General features: G+C 41.0%; 1 protein-coding gene across 1 annotated transcript; it reads left to right on the forward strand.

The window, feature by feature from the left end:
- The first annotated feature begins 495 nt into the window (after nt 1-495).
- Nucleotides 496-22,391, forward strand: LOC137272607 (nose resistant to fluoxetine protein 6-like). Its single transcript, XM_067805002.1, has 15 exons — nt 496-1,054; nt 3,468-3,622; nt 5,310-5,406; nt 6,351-6,438; nt 8,877-9,157; nt 10,114-10,293; nt 10,818-10,914; nt 11,335-11,427; nt 13,174-13,339; nt 14,407-14,486; nt 15,533-15,655; nt 18,804-18,924; nt 19,510-19,696; nt 20,322-20,464; nt 21,909-22,391. The coding sequence occupies exons 1-15, from the start codon at nt 673-675 to the stop codon at nt 22,029-22,031; spliced, it is 2,316 nt and encodes a 771-aa protein (XP_067661103.1). The 5' UTR covers nt 496-672; the 3' UTR covers nt 22,032-22,391.
- Nucleotides 22,392-22,731: the final 340 nt, after the last annotated feature.

Below are 22,731 nucleotides of genomic sequence, written 5' to 3' on the forward strand. Positions count from 1 at the left end.
TTAGTCATCCCTCCCTTCGTCACTATCGTGTATATCTAACCGAGTACAGGTAAGTGCATATCGGCGACTGAGGGAGGCAGGGTCGCCCAGATTTTAAGGCTCTCGTCATTCAAAGTTGGTCGATCGGCTTCATTTCAGGTTTCCGTGGAAAAAAACATATTAATGCATTCTTTTACTTATCAGTAGAACGACTGTAAGTTAGGTGACATAACCAGTCGCACCAATTAAATCGGGAAATGAACCCGGTCAACAGACAACGAAAAACGTAGTGATTTGGCAGGGGTCAAACCCCGGAAACCACACCGTTCTCCAACTTTCTACTGCACCATTCTACCCCCCTCAAAGTATATAAACATGCCTTCCTATGTTGACCTAGCGGCATTCAGATGACAGTCAGACGAAGAAGGGATGTGTCACTGCTCTTGCACAACTGGTTATCAATTTTATTGTGGACAGCTTATCACTACGTTTGTCCTACATGGAGAGATAAATAACATATAGCACGGGCACAGCACTGATTCGTACACATATATCATCATCGCTTAGGCATATTAACTCCCACCTCGAGTGAATGTTTCATTTGGCTGTGTCTACGCAGATATTGTTTGCTGACTGTGAACTTGTGGCAAAAGGGACACACTCCATAAACAGGTTGTTGTTGTTTCAGCCACTATGTTGAAACTGCTGCTGTTAGTGACCTTTCTTTGCTGCGTAGGTACGTTATTGGGTCAAGAGGATGCGTATCTTGACATAGAACAGAACCACAGACGGTTAAAGGAGAATTTTGAGTCTCGACGTGTTGTAAACATAGTCATAGATACTGTATCAAAGAAATTGTTTAGTATCGGAGAAAGTGTAGACAGGAAAAGCGAGGCGATTCAGAGAGGAGAGATCGATGGCGAGGCTGAAAGTGATGCAGTTTTCGACAATCCCCAGGGGGATGGAAATCTCCGCCAGATGCTAGGGAGTCTTCAGGACACACGAGATGTATGTATCAACCATACCCAGCAAGTGATCACTGCCGTTATGGAAAACAAAGACTGGGCTCTACAGAGTAAGTATATTTCATCCAGATGTGACAACTGTAGCTACAAGCAAACTCTTGCATTCAATATTGAATATGTGCATTTCATTGAGGAACACCTGCCTAAGAAATCGTTGTAAGAGTCCTGCCCAAAGGTGTTGAGCCCAAAGCATCACTTGGGGAAACTGGTACGTCACAGTGTACACAGTGGGGATCCACTCACATAGTCGCGGGTACCTCACGAACTAAGTCGGAGATGGTCCCAAGCGGGTTTCGTTGACGGGAACACAGGGCATGACCTGAACTAAGAGGTCATGATGACCTACCGCAATATCATCACTTCACGTACAGTTCGCAACACATTCTACCCATCTGACCTGTTTTCCTATTGGTTAGGAATGTCTCTTTATTACTCACTCACTATCACTGTTTACTACTTTTACAATGTTATTGTCCGAACTACTTGCACTCGGTGACCTGGCCAAAGTAACGTGATCAAAACAACATATCGGCTGTCATTCACAATTAACACATTTTTTGCATGGCTACATCTGCGTACATAATTTTATATAATGAAGTAAGGTCTGTGAGTTACAAAAGAAACGTTTTCGAGTGACAATATGAAAAACAAAACAAGATATCGAGCAGACAATGCAGTATCGATCAACCAAACTGGCTCACGAAATTACAGTAAATGATTACGTGAAAGTTGATGGTCAGTTTACAGGAAGTGTCCAGTCCATTATTCAGTTTCTAGGTACCTTCAATATGTACAACATCAAACTTGACGATGGCAAAATAGAACATGCTGCAAGATACCGAATACAGGTAATTCCTGAAACTGCACACAATGACTTGCTTGACTTCGATGTCGACGAACTTTTCAATGATGATTTTTTTTTCATTTTGTCCCCACAACGAAAGAATACCCTACGCCTCTCTACAGTGATTACATTGAAGTAGCTGACTTTTTACCCCCAAAAATCAAAATGAGAATACTTCGAGGAAAACGCTCTATGAACTGAAAATTGTTTAGATTCACGGTCGAACAAGGCGATTTTCGCCAAGTTCATGAAATATCCCCAGATGAACTGCGTAGACTAGTGTGTACATTTATCACGTGAAAAGGAGGCTGGCTTTGGTTATGAACCATCAAGCCTGAGGAGCATAATCAGCAGCGTTCATCGACACCTTAAGGCTAAATTCTAGGGTAAAAGTATATTTTCTGATCCTAAGTTTCCCACAGTAAGGGATGTACTTCAAACAAAACAAAAACAATAAGGGTTGAGTAACGTACCTAAACGTGCACAATCCATTAATCAGAATTATACTGACACATTATGGAAATCCATTGAAATCGGCCCACATATCCAGAATCCATACTGAACACTCTTTGGTAGCTGAACACAACACGTTTTCGTTTGCGAAGCGTAATTCCTCTACATGTTTCAAATGTGGCGCACAGTGCAAATTTAAACACCGTTGCCAAATGCAGTCTCTTGATCCGATCTTTGCAGGGCCGATAAAGAATTCAGAAATTCACGTGAATTTTCGTTCAGCTTAAATCCTGTATCTGTGTGTTTGAATACTTTGAACTCTCTCGTGCGATGTAACTATGCTTTTATGAGGCGATCAGTTGTACATCCATGTGACTTTGAAAGTTTGAAACACATCGCATTCAAAAATAATCCGGTATAGAGTAAAAGTTTGGTATTTACATATTTACACCCTCCTTTTACTTTGAATCTAATTTTTCAGTTGTTTTATTTTTCACGCATTTATTTACTTTGACGGAAGTGAAATGACAGCGGCAGTCATAATCTATCAAGGCGCGTGACGCAGTTGTGCGAGCGTGATACTCTTAGTTCAGAAGTACTTTGCTCCATGTTGTTTTTTTCTGATATCGGGTGAGTAATAAATAAAATACTAAACTCGTGAATGGTATCGCTCGTTAGATACCAAACCATTCACGAGTTTCATAAGTATGGTATAACGTGGCAAATCGTTTAGTATTATCTATATTTGCAGTCAAACACAGCATCGATGAGAATTCAAGCGGTAAGTCTGAGACAGACATGCCCCTGACGATCCCTGATCTTCATCAACCTGTGCGAGACGGGTCAGTCATTCTGACTTGGTTGACGTCGTCATATCCCACGCTGTTCATCACTGAATTCTCTGGTTCAGATCCAGTCAAATACAGATAGAATCCATATAGCTGGAATAATGCTGAGTGTTGTGTTACTCAACAAGCAAACTGAGACAACAGGTGGGAGACTGAAGTTATGAACACTGGTTGAGACAGCTGTATACTTTAATACTGGCTGGTATATATCTACTTCCAGCTAATGTTTTTTAGGATTCGTATAAGCCATGCCCACGATGATAGACTCAAACTTGTCATAAAATCAATACTGATATTTGACCACTGGCATATTTACAGTGCTGGATGCGTTCGGTAAGCCTGGCAGTGGCATTCTCAAGGGAGAACTCAAGTGGCTGGGATCATTTGATGAATGTATTGGAGTCATCACCAATAGGACTGAGGTGGACTTCGGTGCCACGTATTGCAGAGCTCTCTTGCAGCCCCCCAATCAGGTAGACGACCAAACTGTTCAATATTTGATACACAACCGAAGGAAACCAGGTTTTGTCGTCAAATATTACACCATTTCGTGTAAAACAAGTTCAGTAAAACATTAATTCCAAATAATGACTTTGAGGTTAGTGGTCCCAAAACACAGGCGAAAAGGTTTCGTCGAAATGAAAATTACCTTTAGTTTCAGTTGATAAAAGCGTCGCTTGTTTTGGAGCAAATATTGAACAGAAATCATGGTGGAAAATGAGTTATGCCACAAATTCCCTCTCATATGACAGGCAATGTGATACCACTTTAAACTTTATGCTCTTGACGAGCTAAGCATTTCACCACTTACTGAGCATCCATTTGATATTCAAAGCAGCTGGGGACGGACTGTCAGAGACTTAATCTGTTTACCACTCTTCAGGCCCTTGAACTCTGACAAAACATATGTTCTGTTTTAAAATGAAATATCTACACTGTTGCACTGAAGAATACGTGTACACGCCTGACATCGTCTTCACTATCAAGAACTCATTGTTCAAACTGATAGAGCCTGACAAGAAATGATTGTAGAGAGTTCTATAGCTCCAACTCCTCACGATCGAAGACTGTGTCAGCGTCATGTTATATGTTCCACCTGCTTGCTCTGTCCAGAAGGTGAAAAACGAGTTCTAGTTTAGCAGTTCAGAGAGCAGTTGATTATGATTGACGAATCCAATGCATGTGCGAATAGTAGTCTGGATATAGCCCTATCTGAGCACAAGTACAGCTGAACCTCATCTTCACAATACAGTTTTACCTCCGCAGAGTGCTTATTACATCCTAGTGTCTCAGTGCCGACGCCGACCATTCTTGGTCAATCGCTTGATCAGATTCCAGCCAAGGAAGAAGCATCACTCTCAGCTGAGGTGAAGACGCAGAGTTGGACGTTTGTAGTGGCGCCTGGATTATTATCTGGTTAGAGCATACCCACGGGAAGATGATCAAAGATGAGGCCATATAAGAGACAATCGCCGTTTCTCTTTAGAAGAAATTAGGGAACTTTCGGAAGCTCATCCCTGCCTCTGAACAAATGTGCACAGCACTGTCATGCTACTAAATACTGAGCCTCTCTAGTACATGCTACCAGAAGAGACAGAATCTAATTCCATAACACATCAGTCATTACGACTCGGTACATGTGCCTGTGTACATTCAGTTACTGACTGATGACTGGATCGTCCAAGTGAGTACTACACTGGAGCTGAATAAGAGTCTTTTCCTCTGCGGAGCTCTTGTAAGGCAATTCAGCTGATCCACTTGTTCTACACCGGTTTCAAGAAGAATTGCCCTAGTCGGACCTGAATCCCATCTCCCATGCCTGATCCAGAGGTGTCGAGGGTACACGGTCAGGGTAGTTGTCTGGGAAAGACCTCGTAACTTGATCACTCAGAAAATTATGAAGATGCTTGTACAGAAAACAAAGAAATATGTCACTACTGTCCTTGGAAGACTATAATGAAGTGTCTGAAATTATGTTTGATTATAGAGCACTCACCTTAAGAAAAAATGCTGGCTACAAACAACAATAGCGTTTTCCCAAACGGTCTCATCTTTAATATCTGATATGATCAATCCTCTTTTATTGTAAGAATTTTACATGAATACCCCAGTTATTAATCTACAGCTCACAGTAACTTCCCGATTTCTGTTTTACTGCAGACTAGCCTAGTAGACCCCACCCAACTCGCCATCACTCTCGGACTATGCATGCCAGACACCTGCACAGGCCAAGACGTCTCCGCCATTGCCACAGACCGTAAAATATCACCTTTTCCTTCCAAACATTCCAAGGCACAATAAACCATGCCACAAAACTGCCTTAGCGAAGCATCAGCCGTTGCTCTTTCTATAAGTTCGTGTCCTTCATTCTTCCATGCATGAATCATCAACCAAGTCCACCTCCACGGCATTGGTCAGTTCAGTAGCCATTATGGACATGTGGACAATACATATTACAGCTTGTTTCTCTACTTCGCATTCACAGAACAATTCGCCATACTACAGTTCAAGCAAACCTTTGATGCATATTTTGTCGTGTACATCTATGCCCCAATCTAAAAAGTGGCCGAATTAAAATTAAATTTATGGTCTCTTCGCAGTAATTCAGCTATATATTGGCACTAACCATAAAATCAAATTAGACCATCAAATCAAATCGCCCGTTTGTTACGAATTAGGTCTAGCGTTACAAGGTGGGTTTTGGATTTTTACGCTGGTTTAAAATCCAGCAATATCGTGGCTGGGACACCAGAAATGTATTTCTGGAGCGAACTAGCGTTCGGTGTGACTTGAGAACTCTTCAGGCATTCTCTGTCCTGATCCCGGATCAAGTCCACTAGGGTGATCACAGAAATATGTTCCATTATCACTCTTCCATTGCTTCCCGTGAAGATCCGGGTTAGAACTGATCTTCAGCAACCCATGCTTGTCCTAAGACTCGAGTAACGAGATCGGGTTTAGGCTCGCCGACTTGGCTAACAACTCATCGTATCCGTGATGTTCATGTTGTTCGCTGGACTGTCTGGTCGAGAATCGATTTTTTTAGACCCCCGTCACATAGCTGTAATGTTTATGAGTGAGGCGTTAACAACAAATTTCAGGGTCGTTTTACTGCACATAATATTGAATAACGGAAGTAGAATGGATCCTAAATAGTAACATATTCGATCCTTTATTGACTGGACCTTTTTCTACTGTTAGTGCTGATGTCTCAGAACATAGCCCTGCTGGCGAGTGTTACCTGTTATCAGAAGGACTTCCCTCTCGACACGGATGCCATAGTGGCCATGTAAGTTGGGAGACTTCGTCCAATTTCATAAACATCAACGATGTTGTACCCCGGTAGGAAACCTCTGCTTGAAGATCTGAAATCTTTACGTATTTGGTTTACGAACCCGGCCAGCTAGTCTCGAAATGTTCCTAGCCCTACGAACTTCTTAAGCCCATTCTTAACATATTGGCTACGATCAAAGTTACGAATTCTTATAGTTACGAACGTTTTGAGAATAAGGACCCCGGTTAGCGACGAGTATTCCATATTATGGACCGATCCATGCGATACTTTCGGATCTAGTTAGGACTGATTTCTGTATCTATGAAAAAACAAATACAGGCAGTTCAGAATGAAACAAAAGATTTCGTTTGCTTTGTTGGGCGATTCACCTGGGTCACACTTTGACGTAGACCATGGTAACTAAAGTGCTAGTTCCACAGTAGGGTTACTTAATGCATCCAAATAAACAAGAAATGCTGCTCTGTGTGCTTCGAGTTTATGGGTGAAGTATACCATTATGTTTCGTAGTATAATAACTTAGAAGCTGACCATTTAAAAACATATCTACCATGGCTACATGAAATGCTTGAATTCGATTGGTCAATCGATACAATCAGACGGTATCAATTTGGATTGAAAATGCGTCTGATTTCACGGGGCACGTATACAACACTGCCGCGCTATTTCAACTTGACCAGCGACATGGCTAATATCATGGATATGGAGGAAGAGAGTCTATGTTTCTCTATTTCTATGCTAATATCAACACAGCAGACTTGATGTAAATGCGTACAAGACATTTATTAAAATTCGGAAAAACGCAATTAAGTGATTTGGGCTTCCGCGAATATAAGGGAAACTCACTATCATATTACCTTCTATTATAAAAATATTCTCAATTACAATACACAGTCCCCAACACAAGCAAACAATATCTAACTTATAAATCAAAAAGTCGTGTAAAAAGACATCCCTATCTATACAAAAAAATAGAGAAAGCCGTGAGTAAACATTTATATTTTATGGTAAATGGTAGATCTATATTTGTTCCCATTTAGAATGGGAAATACACAAGATAACGGTCAGGTGATACACCGAATTTATGCCATTTATAGATCTACTCCATCATGTCCTGTTGCATCGTGCAAAATTAGATGTCTGAAGTTGAACCACCAGATATCTGCTCTCTGCTAGCCTCAAGACAAGGCCGTCACTGCTAGAGATCTATCTTCGTAACACTTTGGGAAAAGCTGGCCATAATCCAGCCCCAATTGATGAAAACAATGTTCCAGGGTATCCAAAGTTAGTAGCATGAACACAAAACAGCACTGTCGCTCTTCCGTCACATCGGAGTGGAGACACGTACGTGAAGGCATGAACGACACTCGCCGGTCATAAAAATCAACGCTCTTTTATAAGTTACAGACCGTAGGTCGATCAAAAAAGGATCTGTTCTTCGATTCTGCGGGGTTCAGATTCAACAGCCAGTCAAGTATTTTCCACTGTCACTTCAAATGTCAACCTTTCTCAAAATGTAAACACCATCTCGTCCGCCATTTCTAACTGTCGTGCTGTCAACAACTACATCAAATAAAGTAAGTAGGTCAGACGATTCCATTGTGTAACTGGGGTGATTGCGTAACACACAAAACAATAGGCTGGTTTTCGGTCGTGTAGAGTTGGAATTATATAAGTCAAGCTCTTTGGTATTACGTTATTGCATTGTTTTGTTTGGACAGAATATTTTGTATGTCGCAAATGTTGAAAAAAAATACCGACGGCACCTACGGCAGACATGTTCAATTCGCCTCTCGTGCCATGCCGGTGTACGCAGTGCGGAAGGAAGAAGTCCGTTTTGAAATCGGTTATGGTAGAATGGAGATAAACGTACTGTGTTGGGAAATTAGATTAATGTTATGCAGAGAACAAAGCGAAGCGTTCGGTTCCAAATGAAATTAAAACACTATCAATTCTGCATAACATTCATCTAATTTCCCAAAACAGTACGTTTTTTCTACTAAGTATATTATATTTAAATCAAGAATTCTATTAATAATATTCATATTACGCATTATATGAATAATATTCATATTACGCATTTTGTGATGTTCACACCATTTATCATGGGAAATTAGATCAATATTATGCAGACGACCTAAGTGTTCGGTTCCAAATTATATTCAGAGACTATCAATTCTGCATAACATTCATCTAATTTACCAACACAGTACGTTTATCGCCTAAGTACATTATATCCATATAAGGAATTTTATTAATAATATTCATATCAGGCATTTACAAATAATAAATAATAAGGACATTGTTCACAATGCAATATATGAACAATGTTCCCCGTGTTTTCCAAAGAACAATACTCATATTAAGTCTAAAAAACAGCAAATACATGTATGAATATGAATTGTGATTAACTGTATGATTTTGGTTCATTTCAGTGTCATTTGTTCAGTATTTGGTTTGTTGGTCATTCTTGGAACAGGATATGACGTCATATTCCTGCAAATGCGCAAAGGTGATTCTTTTAAGACGAGTGATAAATCCACCGGAGCGGCGGCACTAGGTAATGGCAAAGAAATATCTGACTCTGAAAAGGTCCCACTGCTGTCGGAATCAACTTCTGTGAGCATTGAAGATGCTCAGACGGTACAAGAAAATGTACAGGACCGTCTGCCCGACCAACGACAAACCACCAGTAAACCACAAGACCAAAAATCGGGTAATAATTTGGAACTTTGTCACATGTCATCGGTTGCCAATTGCGCAGATCGATGCTCATGTTGTTGATCACTGGATTGTCTTGTCCAGACTCGATTATTTACAGACTGCCGCCATATAGCTGGAATATTGCTGAGTGCGACGTAGAACTAAACTCACTCACTCACTCACTCCACATTCGAATATTTACTCATTGGTGTCCTATAGCTGGAATATTGCTGAGTGCGGTATTATATCACCCATGATCATAACTCTTTCAACCTTTCCTCAAGAACTATCTGCAGGACTCTGATATAATCTGTTTACCGAACCAGTAATGTAGACAATGGGGGTTCTGGGCCGCAGAGCAAAATTGCCTGCAAATTTGCAGGGAAAATCAAAGGTACACCACATCTGAGGCTAGTTATACGACTACTTTCTGTCTGCAAAAACCTTTCACATATAAGTTTACAGAGGTATAGGTGTATGCACGTATTCATGTAGGGGGTGTGGTGCTTTACCCCACTGGGTGTACCTCCAATTTAAAATATGAAAAGTACAGGGTATAAAAAATGCCCGGAACCAAACTCTCACAGGAAGCTTATACTGAGGTCAGATCAGGTAATTTATCCGTTCGGGAAGCGAAGAAAAAATATCACATATCACAAGCTAGACATATGAAACTTCAAGGGGGCTCGGATGAAGGGGGCTTCCTCTCACTGCCCCCCACGAGGACCACTTTTGAAGTAGAAAAAATGAAGGCGTTTCACGTGTATTTCTCTCTGACCGCAAGAAACAAATTCTGGTGCAATCAGGATACATCTTCTACGAACGATACTAAATTCCCCCATTGTCTTTACTACTGAACCACCTCCCGGTCTGTAGTTGTAGAGACTGTTAGCATTCTCTGTCTAAAGAACCATCTCGCAGTCTGTGGTTTAAGAGGTTGTTAGTATTCTCTGTATTCTCTTTCTGCAGAACGGCCTCATGGAATCGGTGTCAAACTGCTGTTGTCATTCTCTGCCTACACAAATGGAGCCAAGCTTCTAGATACAAGACAAGCCACTGGGAGCCTGACAGCTGTACACGGGATCCGCTTTCTCAGCATGACATGGGTTGTTCTGGGACATGCTTTCTCCAGTCTTCTTACCATGGGGTGTAAGTGTTGAATCATTTCAAACTCGGCCAAATGCATATTACTTTCATTAATATTTTGACACCATGAATCGCAATGAACAGCTTTTATTTGGTAACCACACTTGTCTTAAGATTCTTTTTGATACAATAAGAATATTATGAACCTTTCTGAAAATGCACAATTAAATCGGTTGGTTGGTTGTTCAATGCTACACTCTAGCTATATGGGCGAGGTCTGTAATAAAGGATTCCTGAGAAGACAATCCTTTATTTTTTGGTTCTCTGCAAATTATAGCCATATGTATGTCTTACAAATATGCACGTTGCCAAATATTTTAATATACTTAGAATATCAACTTCCAGCCTGATATATTCAATTAAGTCTCTGTTACATAGATATATTTCTTTCTGTTATGAACTTGCTTTCGTAAAATAGATTCAGTGTGTGAATCTCTGGTGTCCCTGTCATGGTATTAATGGAATATTGATAAAAACGGCTTAGAACCCAACTCACTCACTTTCATAAAAACAATATACCGTTTCAGCTAATGTTGCCCCCTTTCTCCAAGAGAGTGTCAGCAGGTGGACCTTCCACACAATCGTCAATGCTCTTGTATCAGTGGATACATTCTTCACATTAAGGTAAGTGGCGATGAGATAGTCCAGTACTCAAACCGTCTGGTCGTCACTCCGAAGACCCTGGTTCGATTCCCCACATGGGTAAACTGTGTGAAACGCGCTCCTGGTGTCCACCACCGTGATATTGTTAAAAGCTACGTAAAACCTCAGTCACTCATTAAGGTAAAAGTACAATCCATACGATCACTACATCAGATTTATGAGCGACATTTAGGTGTTACCATCTCATGTGTGTATGGCGGGTGTTACCAATGGGCAGGATGCGTTCACCTCTTCACGAACACAAGGTTTTGTCGCTTTTGGCCTGTCAAGAGGCATATTTAAATATTGTCTAGTAGGATTAAACAATAGTGAACAAGAAAACGTTTCACATGTATTTTGTGAGCGTCCCTCCGAAAACTGATTGTTTGTTTTCTTGACTAGTGGGCTGCTTGTCGCCTATCTGGCCATGAAGGAGCTAAAGAAAGGCCGAGGAAAGCTAAACTGGGCCATGTTCTACTTCCACAGATTCTGGAGGTAGGTGTAACCCCAACAGTTGTTGTACAGAACATTTCCATGAAAATTCTGAAAAAAATAGCTTCAAATATGACTTTACCCCTTTGGTACATATCAAGGAAAGTTGGTATGGTAGCCGTGTGGTCACGCTGAATCCCTGGGATTGACTCCCTACAAGGGTAAAATGCGTGAAGCCCATTTCTAGAGTTCCTACCTTGATATTGCTGGAATATTACTAAAAGCGGCGTAACACCATTCTCACTAATTCACTCGATATATCACAAAATGTGCATGAATGGAAGTTTCACATTCTGTGGAAGCTTTTGTCTTGATATATGTTTTGATATCTATCGTCTTTCGAGACTGCATTAGCAATACTCACAACTCATTCAATCAATGAGGTGAAGGCATATGCACTTTTAGCTCTGAACTCCAGATTTTTTTACATGAGATTTGTACTCGGCCCGAGTTTATCTTGAATCTGGATATTCTGGAGCTAGTCTGAAACTTGCATTCCAAGATAGGTGAAGGCCTGATCTTCCACAAGATGCTCAATAACTCCTCTCCCTTATAACTTGACCAATCCATCATTAGTTACCTTGCCACGTTTCATATGAAGAGCATTACATTTGTCGAGTCTAAATGTCATGCCAACATCATTAGAAAAGGAGACAATGAAAACATGTTCTTTCAATTTGGTATTTCCTTTACAAAACAGCTCGATGTTATCCATGTAGAGGAGATGAATAAGCGGTGTTGGGGATCTGTGCTGAGGAGGTCCGGGATGGTTACCCTCCTCGCTGTTGAGCAGAAAACTCAATGGATTTAGAGATAGGCAAAAAAGCAAAGGACTGAAGGAGTTCCCCCTGGAAAAGTCCCCTTCTGATAGGAATAGATTCCGAAGTCTGCACCTGCCCTTGCGGGTACATCTCAAGTTGAGTCGACCAGCAACTCGAGTAAATCAAGTAGTTGCCCACGGAGGTCAATACACCAAAGAGACTTCAGAAATCTATTCGAAAGGGATAGAGTCGTATGCCATTTTGTAGTCAATCCAGCACATGGAGTGGTTGCGGTGATACGTTTTAGCCTCAAAATCGTTTTTTTTTTTTGTACAAGACGTTGATCCTTGCATCCCCCAAATCCCTTTCTCGCCCCCTTCCCCTTCTGTAAATAATGTCATCGCAAGAGCAGTATGACGATACGAGGTTTGTCAAACACCCTGCAAATAGTTTGTATTGAGTATTCAAACATGTAACAGGGCGGAGGTTTTGGGGATCAGTCAAGTCTCCATTCTTGGGAAGGAGTATTGTGACACCTTTGCAGAACCATGAGGAACATCACATGCGTCCACGAGAGAGCTGAAACAGCGATGTAATGGTGTAACAGACACAGGGAAACGCTTTTTTGGTATGGGTTGCGAATGCCATCAGGCCCTGAAGCTGTACTAGAGTTGGACTTTTTGATAACTTTCCTCAGGCAATCTAGTGAGATGTAGAAGACAAACGACCTAGTTATTTTCTCATGCATTGCATGGTCATAATTTCTCACCAATGGTGCTTCAACGTTAAAGTTGCCGGGAATAGACCTCACTGTTTCCAGAACCTTTCATTGGCATCCATGGGAGGTCGCTTATCTTGCTCACCACCACAGTTGCCTGTAGATTTGTTTTTCATTTTTACCAAAGAGTCTATTTTGTTTGATGAAAGAATTATTATTATTGTGTTGTTGTTGCTGCTGCTGTTGTTGTTGATGATGATGTTGTTATAGGCTGACTCCAGTTTACATGCTGATGCTGATGTTTTCCACGTGCTTATTCCACTATCTCGGAGATGGACCTATCTGGTCACAGACGGGTATGCAGAAGCAGCAATGCAGAGACAATTGGTGGACGAACCTTCTTTACATCAATAACCTCGTCAACAAGGACGAAATGGTACTTACCACAGCATTACTTATACACAGCCATATATTCTGAACAGCAAAAGAAACGCAATCTTCGAAAAAATGAAATCTCATGAAAGTATGGGTTCATGTTTGTGTCTTCTATTTAAAAACTTAACAGAGTTGCGTTTCCTTGGATGTTCAGAAAACATTATCAAAGACCAGCTCTGTGTAATGCGATATGTTCCACTAGCCAGTTCATAAAAGCAAGAACGGCCTTCATGAAACACTCACGTTAGGCTAATACAGACAGTTGGAACAGGGTGCGTAAACGTAACATGCTAGGGAGTATGGCTGATCTGGTGCGGAATTTGTTTTGTTTGTTTATTGTATTCGTGACTAACGATATTTACATCATGACAAGTGCATGTATTTAAGTACATCCTTACGCTTAGCAGTGATGCATCATTAGGGTTAACTGTGTCCTCAGTTCACAGGCTGAAAAATAGACGAGTGTATTATTCGGGTACATTCTGCTACGAAACTTTGTCCAGTCCGACATTTCGCCCAAAACGGTAGTCGGAGTACACATGATTGGGTAGACTGTCGGTTTTACACGAAGTCATGAAGTGACGGCCTGTCCTCGGGCGTACTTCGGGGTGGGTGTCACATAAGCACTATGTATTATGTTGATATATTGGTATCCACCGTGTTTACATAGAAATACTGGCAAACAAGGGTAAGTTGAGCACCGACAACTGACCAGTGTTAGCATGTATGATTGCCGCCCGCTTGCGCTTGTCATTGTAAGCGAAAGGGCTCCCTGTTGTCATAGATCAAGTATAGTGTGTATTACCGACTTGCAACACCGACTATGTGAGAGTCTAATGAGCAAGACGTGTGCAACTGCCTGAGGTAGCTATTTCATGGTCATGCACTGCACATGCACTAGCCTACATATGCTCTACCTTTCACAAACCAAATGAGTTTGCTCACTGCCATGCACCGACTACTTCTCGTAAAAGCGTTTTCTGCACCGGTCCAACCTATCCTTGTTTGCCAGTAGTAAAAGGCAAATGGCATGATTGCTTATGATAACTGACCACTCTAATCTTACAGTGTTTACTGTGGAGTTGGTACCTGGCAAACGATATGCAGTTCTTCGTCTTGACTCCTCTCATTCTCATTCCCCTCTTCTAGTAAGTAGATATCTCTTTTGCTACTCAACTAATGTTTGGGTCACTGAACAAACGTGTTACGAACTCTGAACTTAGCATGAGCATCGACCTACACAGTTGGATACGATGGAATGTCTCAGACAGGTTAACCAGCCTGACCGCGCGATCCCGACTGTCGCCTCATCCGACAAACATGTGTTGCTGAAGTTCAATTCTAAGCCGGATCTTATCGGGTTTTTAAAGGAAGATATTCCTTGGTATCATAATTGTTTGTGTGACAACATTTCTTGTCAGACTTAGCAATGAAACCTAGGCTGTTCTGTTGAACGAGGCTCAGCTTTCAAATATATCTGGGTTGTAACTGTCTCTTATTTTGTTTATGGGCACATATTTGGCGTCGATTTAGGGCATAACCCTATACACGTAATTCACGGTTGGTAATTTATATGGTGCGTATTTCTTTTACGAAATTACTTTTGCACACACCTCATGTTAAGGATACGTACGATATTTACTACGATTATTCATTCGTGTGATACACATTTCAGTGTTTAATTCGATTGATACGGGATTCCCTTGTGTGTGAATAATATCATACGCATTTCAGAGTTTGTAGTCTGCATTGTAGGTACACCACGGTTTGTATGATAGTCAAATACAGTTAAAGTAGTAGTTGGGTATAAGCTGTTTTGTTCGTCTCCTACAACCCACGCTATGCAGGATGAACTCATCAATAACCCATAATCGTCGTATTTGCAGACTAATGGGGATTACTCGTGGGCTGTCATGGAGTGAACATGCTTTCAGCCACTGGGTTTCGTTGGTTGATATGGAATACTCATGCTTTCAGCCATTGGGTTTCGTTGTTAGTCATGGAGTGCTCATGCTTCGAGCCATTGGTTTCCGTTGGTTGTGATAGTGTGCTTATGCTTTCAGCTACTGTTTTCCTTGGTTGTCATGGAGTAATCATGCTTTCAGCCACTGGCTTGTTAGACCCAGACACAGCGTGGACAAAGTGGCATACTGACGGTGACTTGAAACAACAACTCTTTCTTCCTTATTTCCAGTTCGGAGATGCTCGGTATGATTGTGATCGGCGTATTCCTTGCTGCTACTCTCACGACTGCTGGATTGATATCAAGGCTTGACAACATACCCGTTGGTACCTTCTACCAGACGGAGGGAAAACAGTAGGTTTTCTGTCTTTCTTCTAGCTGTAAAGTTATCGTCTAACTGATTTATAGTAGCGGACGTTCATATTAACAAACTCGATCATATATGTTTTATGTGGCACTAGTAAAATCTGACTCTAGCACATGTAAGTATCATCGACGAAAATTAAAACAGTTTTCTACGCAGACATGTACCCTTTCTGGAGGTATGAATATATTACGTGGATGAAAGTATAGTCTAGGTAGATATCAGTATATTTTACGTTGATGAAAGCTACTTCTACATAATAGGAGTATATTCTACGTGGATGAAAGATTCTTCTACCTAGGTATGAGAACATTTTACGTGGATGAAAGTACCGTCTACGTAGATATGAGTACATTTTAAGTGGATGAAAGTATCGCCAACGTAGATAGGAGTACATTTTACATGGATGAAAGCACGGTCTACGTAGGTATGAGTACATTTTACATGGATGAAAGTACATTTTACATGGATGAAAGTATCGTCTACGTAGGTATGAGTACATTTTACATGGATGAAAGTACCGTCTACGTAGGTATGAGTACATTTTACATGGATGAAAGTACGGTCTACATAGGTATGAGTACATTTTACATGGATGAAAGTACCGTCTACGTAGGTATGAGTACATTTTACATGGATGAAAGTACCGTCTACGTAGGTATGAGTACATTTTACATGGATGAAAGTACGGTCTACGTAGGTATGAGTACATTTTACATGGATGAAAGTACGGTCTACGTAGGTATGAGTACATTTTACATGGATGAAAGCACGGTCTGCGTAGGTATGAGTACATTTTACATGGATGAAAGTACGGTCTACGTAGGTATGAGTACATTTTACATGGATGAAAGTACCGTCTACGTAGGTATGAGTACATTTTACATGGATGAAAGTACCGCCTACGTAGGTATGAGTACATTTTACATGGATGAAAGTACGGTCTACGTAGGTATGAGTACATTTTACATGGATGAAAGTACCGTCTACGTAGGTATGAGTACATTTTACGTGAATGAAAGTACCGTCTACGTAGGTATGAGTACATTTTACATGGATGAAAGTACGGCCTACGTAGGTATGAGTACATTTTACATGGATGAAAGCACGGTCTACGTAGGTATGAGTACATTTTACATGGATGAAAGTACCGTCTACGTAGGTATGAGTACATTTTACATGGATGAAAGTACCGCCTACGTAGGTATGAGTACATTTTACATGGATGAAAGTACGGTCTACGTAGGTATGAGTACATTTTACATGGATGAAAGTACGGTCTACATAGGTATGAGTACATTTTACATGGATGAAAGTACCGTCTACGTAGGTATGAGTACATTTTACATGGATGAAAGTACCGTCTACGTAGGTATGAGTACATTTTACATGGATGAAAGTACGGTCTACGTAGGTATGAGTACATTTTACATGGATGAAAGTACGGTCTACGTAGGTATGAGTACATTTTACATGGATGAAAGCACGGTCTGCGTAGGTATGAGTACATTTTACATGGATGAAAGTACGGTCTACGTAGGTATGAGTACATTTTACATGGATGAAAGTACCGTCTACGTAGGTATGAGTACATTTTACATGGATGAAAGTACCGCCTACGTAGGTATGAGTACATTTTACATGGATGAAAGTACGGTCTACGTAGGTATGAGTACATTTTACATGGATGAAAGTACCGTCTACGTAGGTATGAGTACATTTTACGTGAATGAAAGTACCGTCTACGTAGGTATGAGTACATTTTACATGGATGAAAGTACGGCCTACGTAGGTATGAGTACATTTTACATGGATGAAAGCACGGTCTACGTAGGTATGAGTACATTTTACATGGATGAAAGTACCGTCTACGTAGGTATGAGTACATTTTACATGGATGAAAGTACCGCCTACGTAGGTATGAGTACATTTTACATGGATGAAAGTACGGTCTACGTAGGTATGAGTACATTTTACATGGATGAAAGTACCGCCTACGTAGATATGAGTACATTTTACATGGATGAAAGCACGGTCTACGTAGGTATGAGTACATTTTACATGGATGAAAGTACCGTCTACGTAGGTATGAGTACATTTTACATGGATGAAAGTACGGTCTACGTAGGTATGAGTACATTTTACATGGATGAAAGTACGGTCTACGTAGGTATGAGTACATTTTACATGGATGAAAGTACCGTCTACGTAGGTATGAGTACATTTTACGTGAATGAAAGTACCGTCTACGTAGGTATGAGTACATTTTACATGGATGAAAGTACGGTCTACGTAGGTATGAGTACATTTTACATGGATGAAAGTACGGTCTACGTAGGTATGAGTACATTTTACATGGATGAAAGTACCGTCTACATAGGTATGAGTACATTTTACATGAATGAAAGTACCGTCTACGTAGGTATGAGTACATTTTACATGGATGAAAGTACGGTCTACGTAGGTATGAGTACATTTTACATGGATGAAAGCACGGTCTACGTAGGTATGAGTACATTTTACATGGATGAAAGTACCGTCTACGTAGGTATGAGTACATTTTACATGGATGAAAGTACCGCCTACGTAGGTATGAGTACACTTTACATGGATGAAAGTACCGCCTACGTAGATATGAGTACATTTTACATGGATGAAAGTACGGTCTACGTAGGTATGAGTACATTTTACATGGATGAAAGTACGGTCTACGTAGGTATGAGTACATTTTACATGGATGAAAGTACCGCCTACGTAGGTATGAGTACATTTTACATGGATGAAAGTACGGTCTACGTAGGTATGAGTACATTTTACATGGATGAAAGTACCGCCTACGTAGGTATGAGTACATTTTACATGGATGAAAGTACGGTCTACGTAGGTATGAGTACATTTTACGTGGATGAAGTCTTCGCCTACGTAGATGAGTACCTTCTGCGTGAATGAAAGTATCGTCTACGTAGGTGTGAGTATATTTTACGTGGATGAAAGATTCTTCTACGTAGATAAAAGTACTATCGAGGTATAAGATATTTTCTTCAGACTGCTGCAATGATACGCCTCATTAGTATTCAGCATAAATTAAATATCTGCACCATTCATTCTAAATCTAACAAAACTGTCCCCTTTTTTCAGGGGCCTTGCCAATTTTGGAGACTACTACATGACTCCCTACTGTCGGATGGGTCCATACCTCATTGGCATAGTCGCCGGATATCTCCTGTACAAAACAAACTGTAAACTCCGCCTAAATAAGGTTAGTCTAAAACTGCAGCTTATCAAGAAAAGCGAAACCAGACAGATTACATGGATGCCAGATAGTGACTGAGTGAGTGAAATTAGGTGTACGCCTTAAGCAATATTCCTGCAATATCACGACGGGGGACACCCTAAAATGGGCTTCACACAATGTACCCATGTGAGGAATCGAACCCGATCTTCGGCATGACGAGCGACCGTTTTGGCCACTAGGCTACACCAACGTCGGCGGCCAGAAAGCCAAATTGATGAATGTACAGATTTTCAACCCGTACCATCAGTAATGGGTATTATGCTATTGAGAGTTATGTTTGTAGAGACTCGTGAAGGTCCGGGTCAGAATATTGGCCTTCAGTAATCTATGCATATCGTAACTGGCGACTAACGGGATCTGATGGTCGGACTCGCTGACTTGGTTTACGCATGTCATCGGTTCCCAGATCGATGTGCGTGCTGTTCACTGGATTGTATTGTCCAGACTCCCTTATTTACAGACCGCCGCCATATTGCTGGTGTTCTGCTGAGTGCGGCGTAAAACTCACTCACTCACTCACTCACTCACTCTGTACAATTCTTACTTAAGAAAGCAGTGTTGGTCGGATGGGCTGTGGCAGCTGCGTCCGCTCTCGCGGTGCTTTATGGGCCGTACGAATCAGCCAATGGGACGCCGATGCCGAGTGACGTTTCAGCATTTTACAACTCGGCTCACAGGACGGTGTGGGGAGCTGCAGTCTGCTGGGTTGTGGTGGCGTGTGCAACAGGGAACGGAGGTAGGACTGCAATATCCTAGCCTGATTCAACATGTATAGCCCAAACTGGACATCTACTTTTGTACTGTATAAATTATATACAGAATATAAGAGTCCTTAAGCCAAGGGGTATTTATCTTTTATTCTGGAATACATATTTTCTAAAATATTGATAAAATTCAGTGCAGGTGCCTTGGCAACATATTGACGCATCTACAAGGAATTGTCATGTATGTTGCTTGTTCTTAGACTGCAACCCGTTACACTTTCTCTCTCTCTATACTAGAACCACAACAGATAATATTTACACTGATCGCTCACGTTGTAAGTAAACGGAACAAAACACCATTAGGCCTGAATTCGCTCTAGCTAAGCTTGTTACCACACTAATGCCACATTAAACCTTTATATTCACACAGAAGACCCTCAGTAGGTGTTGATGAAGAAAGCTTGATCAAAAGGCTACGTAAAACCTTAAAGCCATGTAAATGTAAAGTCATGACAAATTTCGAAACAATTTGTTCAGTATTAATAAGGATAAAAACACCATTCTCTTCATAAACGGGCTAATAGGTTTCCTGAAACTGATAATATGATCATAAGAACATGCAGTTAGACTTTGACCCAATCACTGACCATGTTTCAGGTTTTGTGAACACGTTAATGTCATGGACTGGTTTTGTGACTCTGAGCCGCCTGACGTATTGCGCCTATCTCATTCACCCGATGGTGATCATGTACCAATACATGACACACAGGAGTCCCTTCTTCGTATCCAACGTCAACATTGTAAGTTATGGGGCCCGTGATACCTTAGTACTTCCGGTCACTAACAACGTTTAACACCTTTTCTAATGTTCCCATGGTTATCAGTTGACATTACGGAACAGATAATCCTTGCAGACATAACAAATTTCAGATCTAACCATCCCCAATAAATTAACCAATTATTACGGCTGTGAAATCCAAGCATGATTGTACACTTGTCCCGGTCTAGTGATGTCATAGTGGCGGTTGCGCAGTTTGGAACCAGAACTGTCTGTTGAATATACGCTGGTCACCGGAATAGATCTGGTACCGGAAGTAATTGCAAGTTGGCCCGCGCAAAGCGAGCAGGGAACCAGCTTTGTAAAGGAAGTAGCGATTGCCCATAGAGTCGACCTCCTCAGTCTGTACCAAGCAGCCAGACAACCAACAAAGTATCTTTATGCAGACGGCATGGCCTGTTGTTCCTGTTGAAGCTTGACGTACCCACACAACACCTGGTGTGTTCAGTATAACTTGACGCTGCTACGTCAACATAATCTGTTCCGAAACACGTTTGACGTTTGATATTGTACACGTGCATAGACGCGATTAGATATTAAAACACGGGAGTAATTGTATAGTCATGTGTCAGTATGTGTAAACGTGCCTTCACAGACAAGTCGATTGTATTGTTATTGTGAAAAGAACTGATATTAATGGATAAATGTTCTACGCAAATGAGATACGATAACATGTGTGAACCAAGTCAGCTAGCCTGACAACCTTATCCCGTTCGTTTCCTCTCAGGACAAGCATGGGTTGCTTTAGACCAATTTCAACGCGTATCCCCAGAAGAAACACTCCTATTCCTACAGTGTATGTTATGAGGTAACATAGTGAGTACACAAGTCAGCATCAGATAACTTTTAGGAAGAAAATTAAACAGATTTATGTCTGTAATAACAGGGAGCTTGTGGATGTTACCACATTGAATATAGTCGGCTGGAGATATCAGCTTTGAGTGTGGGGTCTGGAGGGTGTCCTATGTCAAGTACACATCCTTATCTTGAGGCCTGGGTTGACGGTTGTGGGTTAGCTTTGAGACAAGCATGGGTTGCTGAAGACAAATCGTAACCCAGATCTTCATGGGTATATAACACCAGAGAGTAACAACAGATTCCACTCAAAAGCAAAGCGCTGTAAGAATTGCATGGCTATATGACTGAAAATAAGTGAAGACACAGGAACAAGGCAAACTAACGGTAGAACACGCCATTCTAGCATTCTTGGCATCATATATTGTGAACAGAAACTTCAGTGCCACCCGGTATAATTTGCCAATATAGACTGTCTCATAGAAAATCTTTCAGGAAAAAACGACTGTCATAATTTGGATTAGTACTTTTATTCTCAGCGTATCTAACTGTTTGCTGAGTGTCTTGTCAAGAAATAGTCGTGTACAAAACCGTACGTATTTTCGTTTCAGGTGTGCAACTTTCTCGGATTTCTCGTGATCACCTACGGCCTATCCTTTGTTGTGTCCCTTGTGTTCGAAGCACCGATGATGGGCTTGGAGAAAGCAGTGTTTAGGCGTGAACGACGCAACTGAACTAAAGACATCATTCGTGAACAGTTACTAGGAGTTCATTTATGCATGTACATTTGAGTTGTTAGTGAATTGTAATTGCCACATTGTCTTTCAAAATGTCACCTTATGCTTAAGGTTTTTCGAAACTGTTTAACATAATATCACAAATTTTGAGAATCATTTTCTTCAAACATTTTGCTATTCATGTTAATGCTTATCATTTTGCTGAACACAGCGAGTCTTCAGTGTTTGTTAGAGTGGAATTGTCACTAATCATGATGATCTTGGTCAGTAAGAGCGATACTTAATGAACATGGAAATGTTCTGGGTCAGTAAGAGCGGTACTTACCGTTTCAATGAAAAGGAGAATGTTCTAGGTCAGTAAGAGCGTACTTAACTTTTTTTATGAACAAGTGGATGTTTTGTGTCAAGAGACAGATATTCATGTTACTCGTTTGGTTGAACAGGTGGATATTCTAGTGGAAAATAGTGTGGATGCCTTCCTACATAAGTGGACTCATGGAGATCCGAGTTTGCACTGGTCTTCAGCAACCCAAGCTTGTCGTAGGAGGCGACTAACGGGATGATATGGTCAGGCTGGCTGACTTGGTTGACCCATAGAACTTGAAGTCAATGTGCCAAGTTCCTTGGTGACTGCATGGTAAATATAGAAATTACTACAACTGAATGTTACCCCGGAATCATACAGCTGATACGGTTA

Source organism: Haliotis asinina, chromosome 2, assembly GCF_037392515.1.
Source record: "Haliotis asinina isolate JCU_RB_2024 chromosome 2, JCU_Hal_asi_v2, whole genome shotgun sequence".
Lineage (NCBI taxonomy): Eukaryota > Metazoa > Mollusca > Gastropoda > Lepetellida > Haliotidae > Haliotis > Haliotis asinina.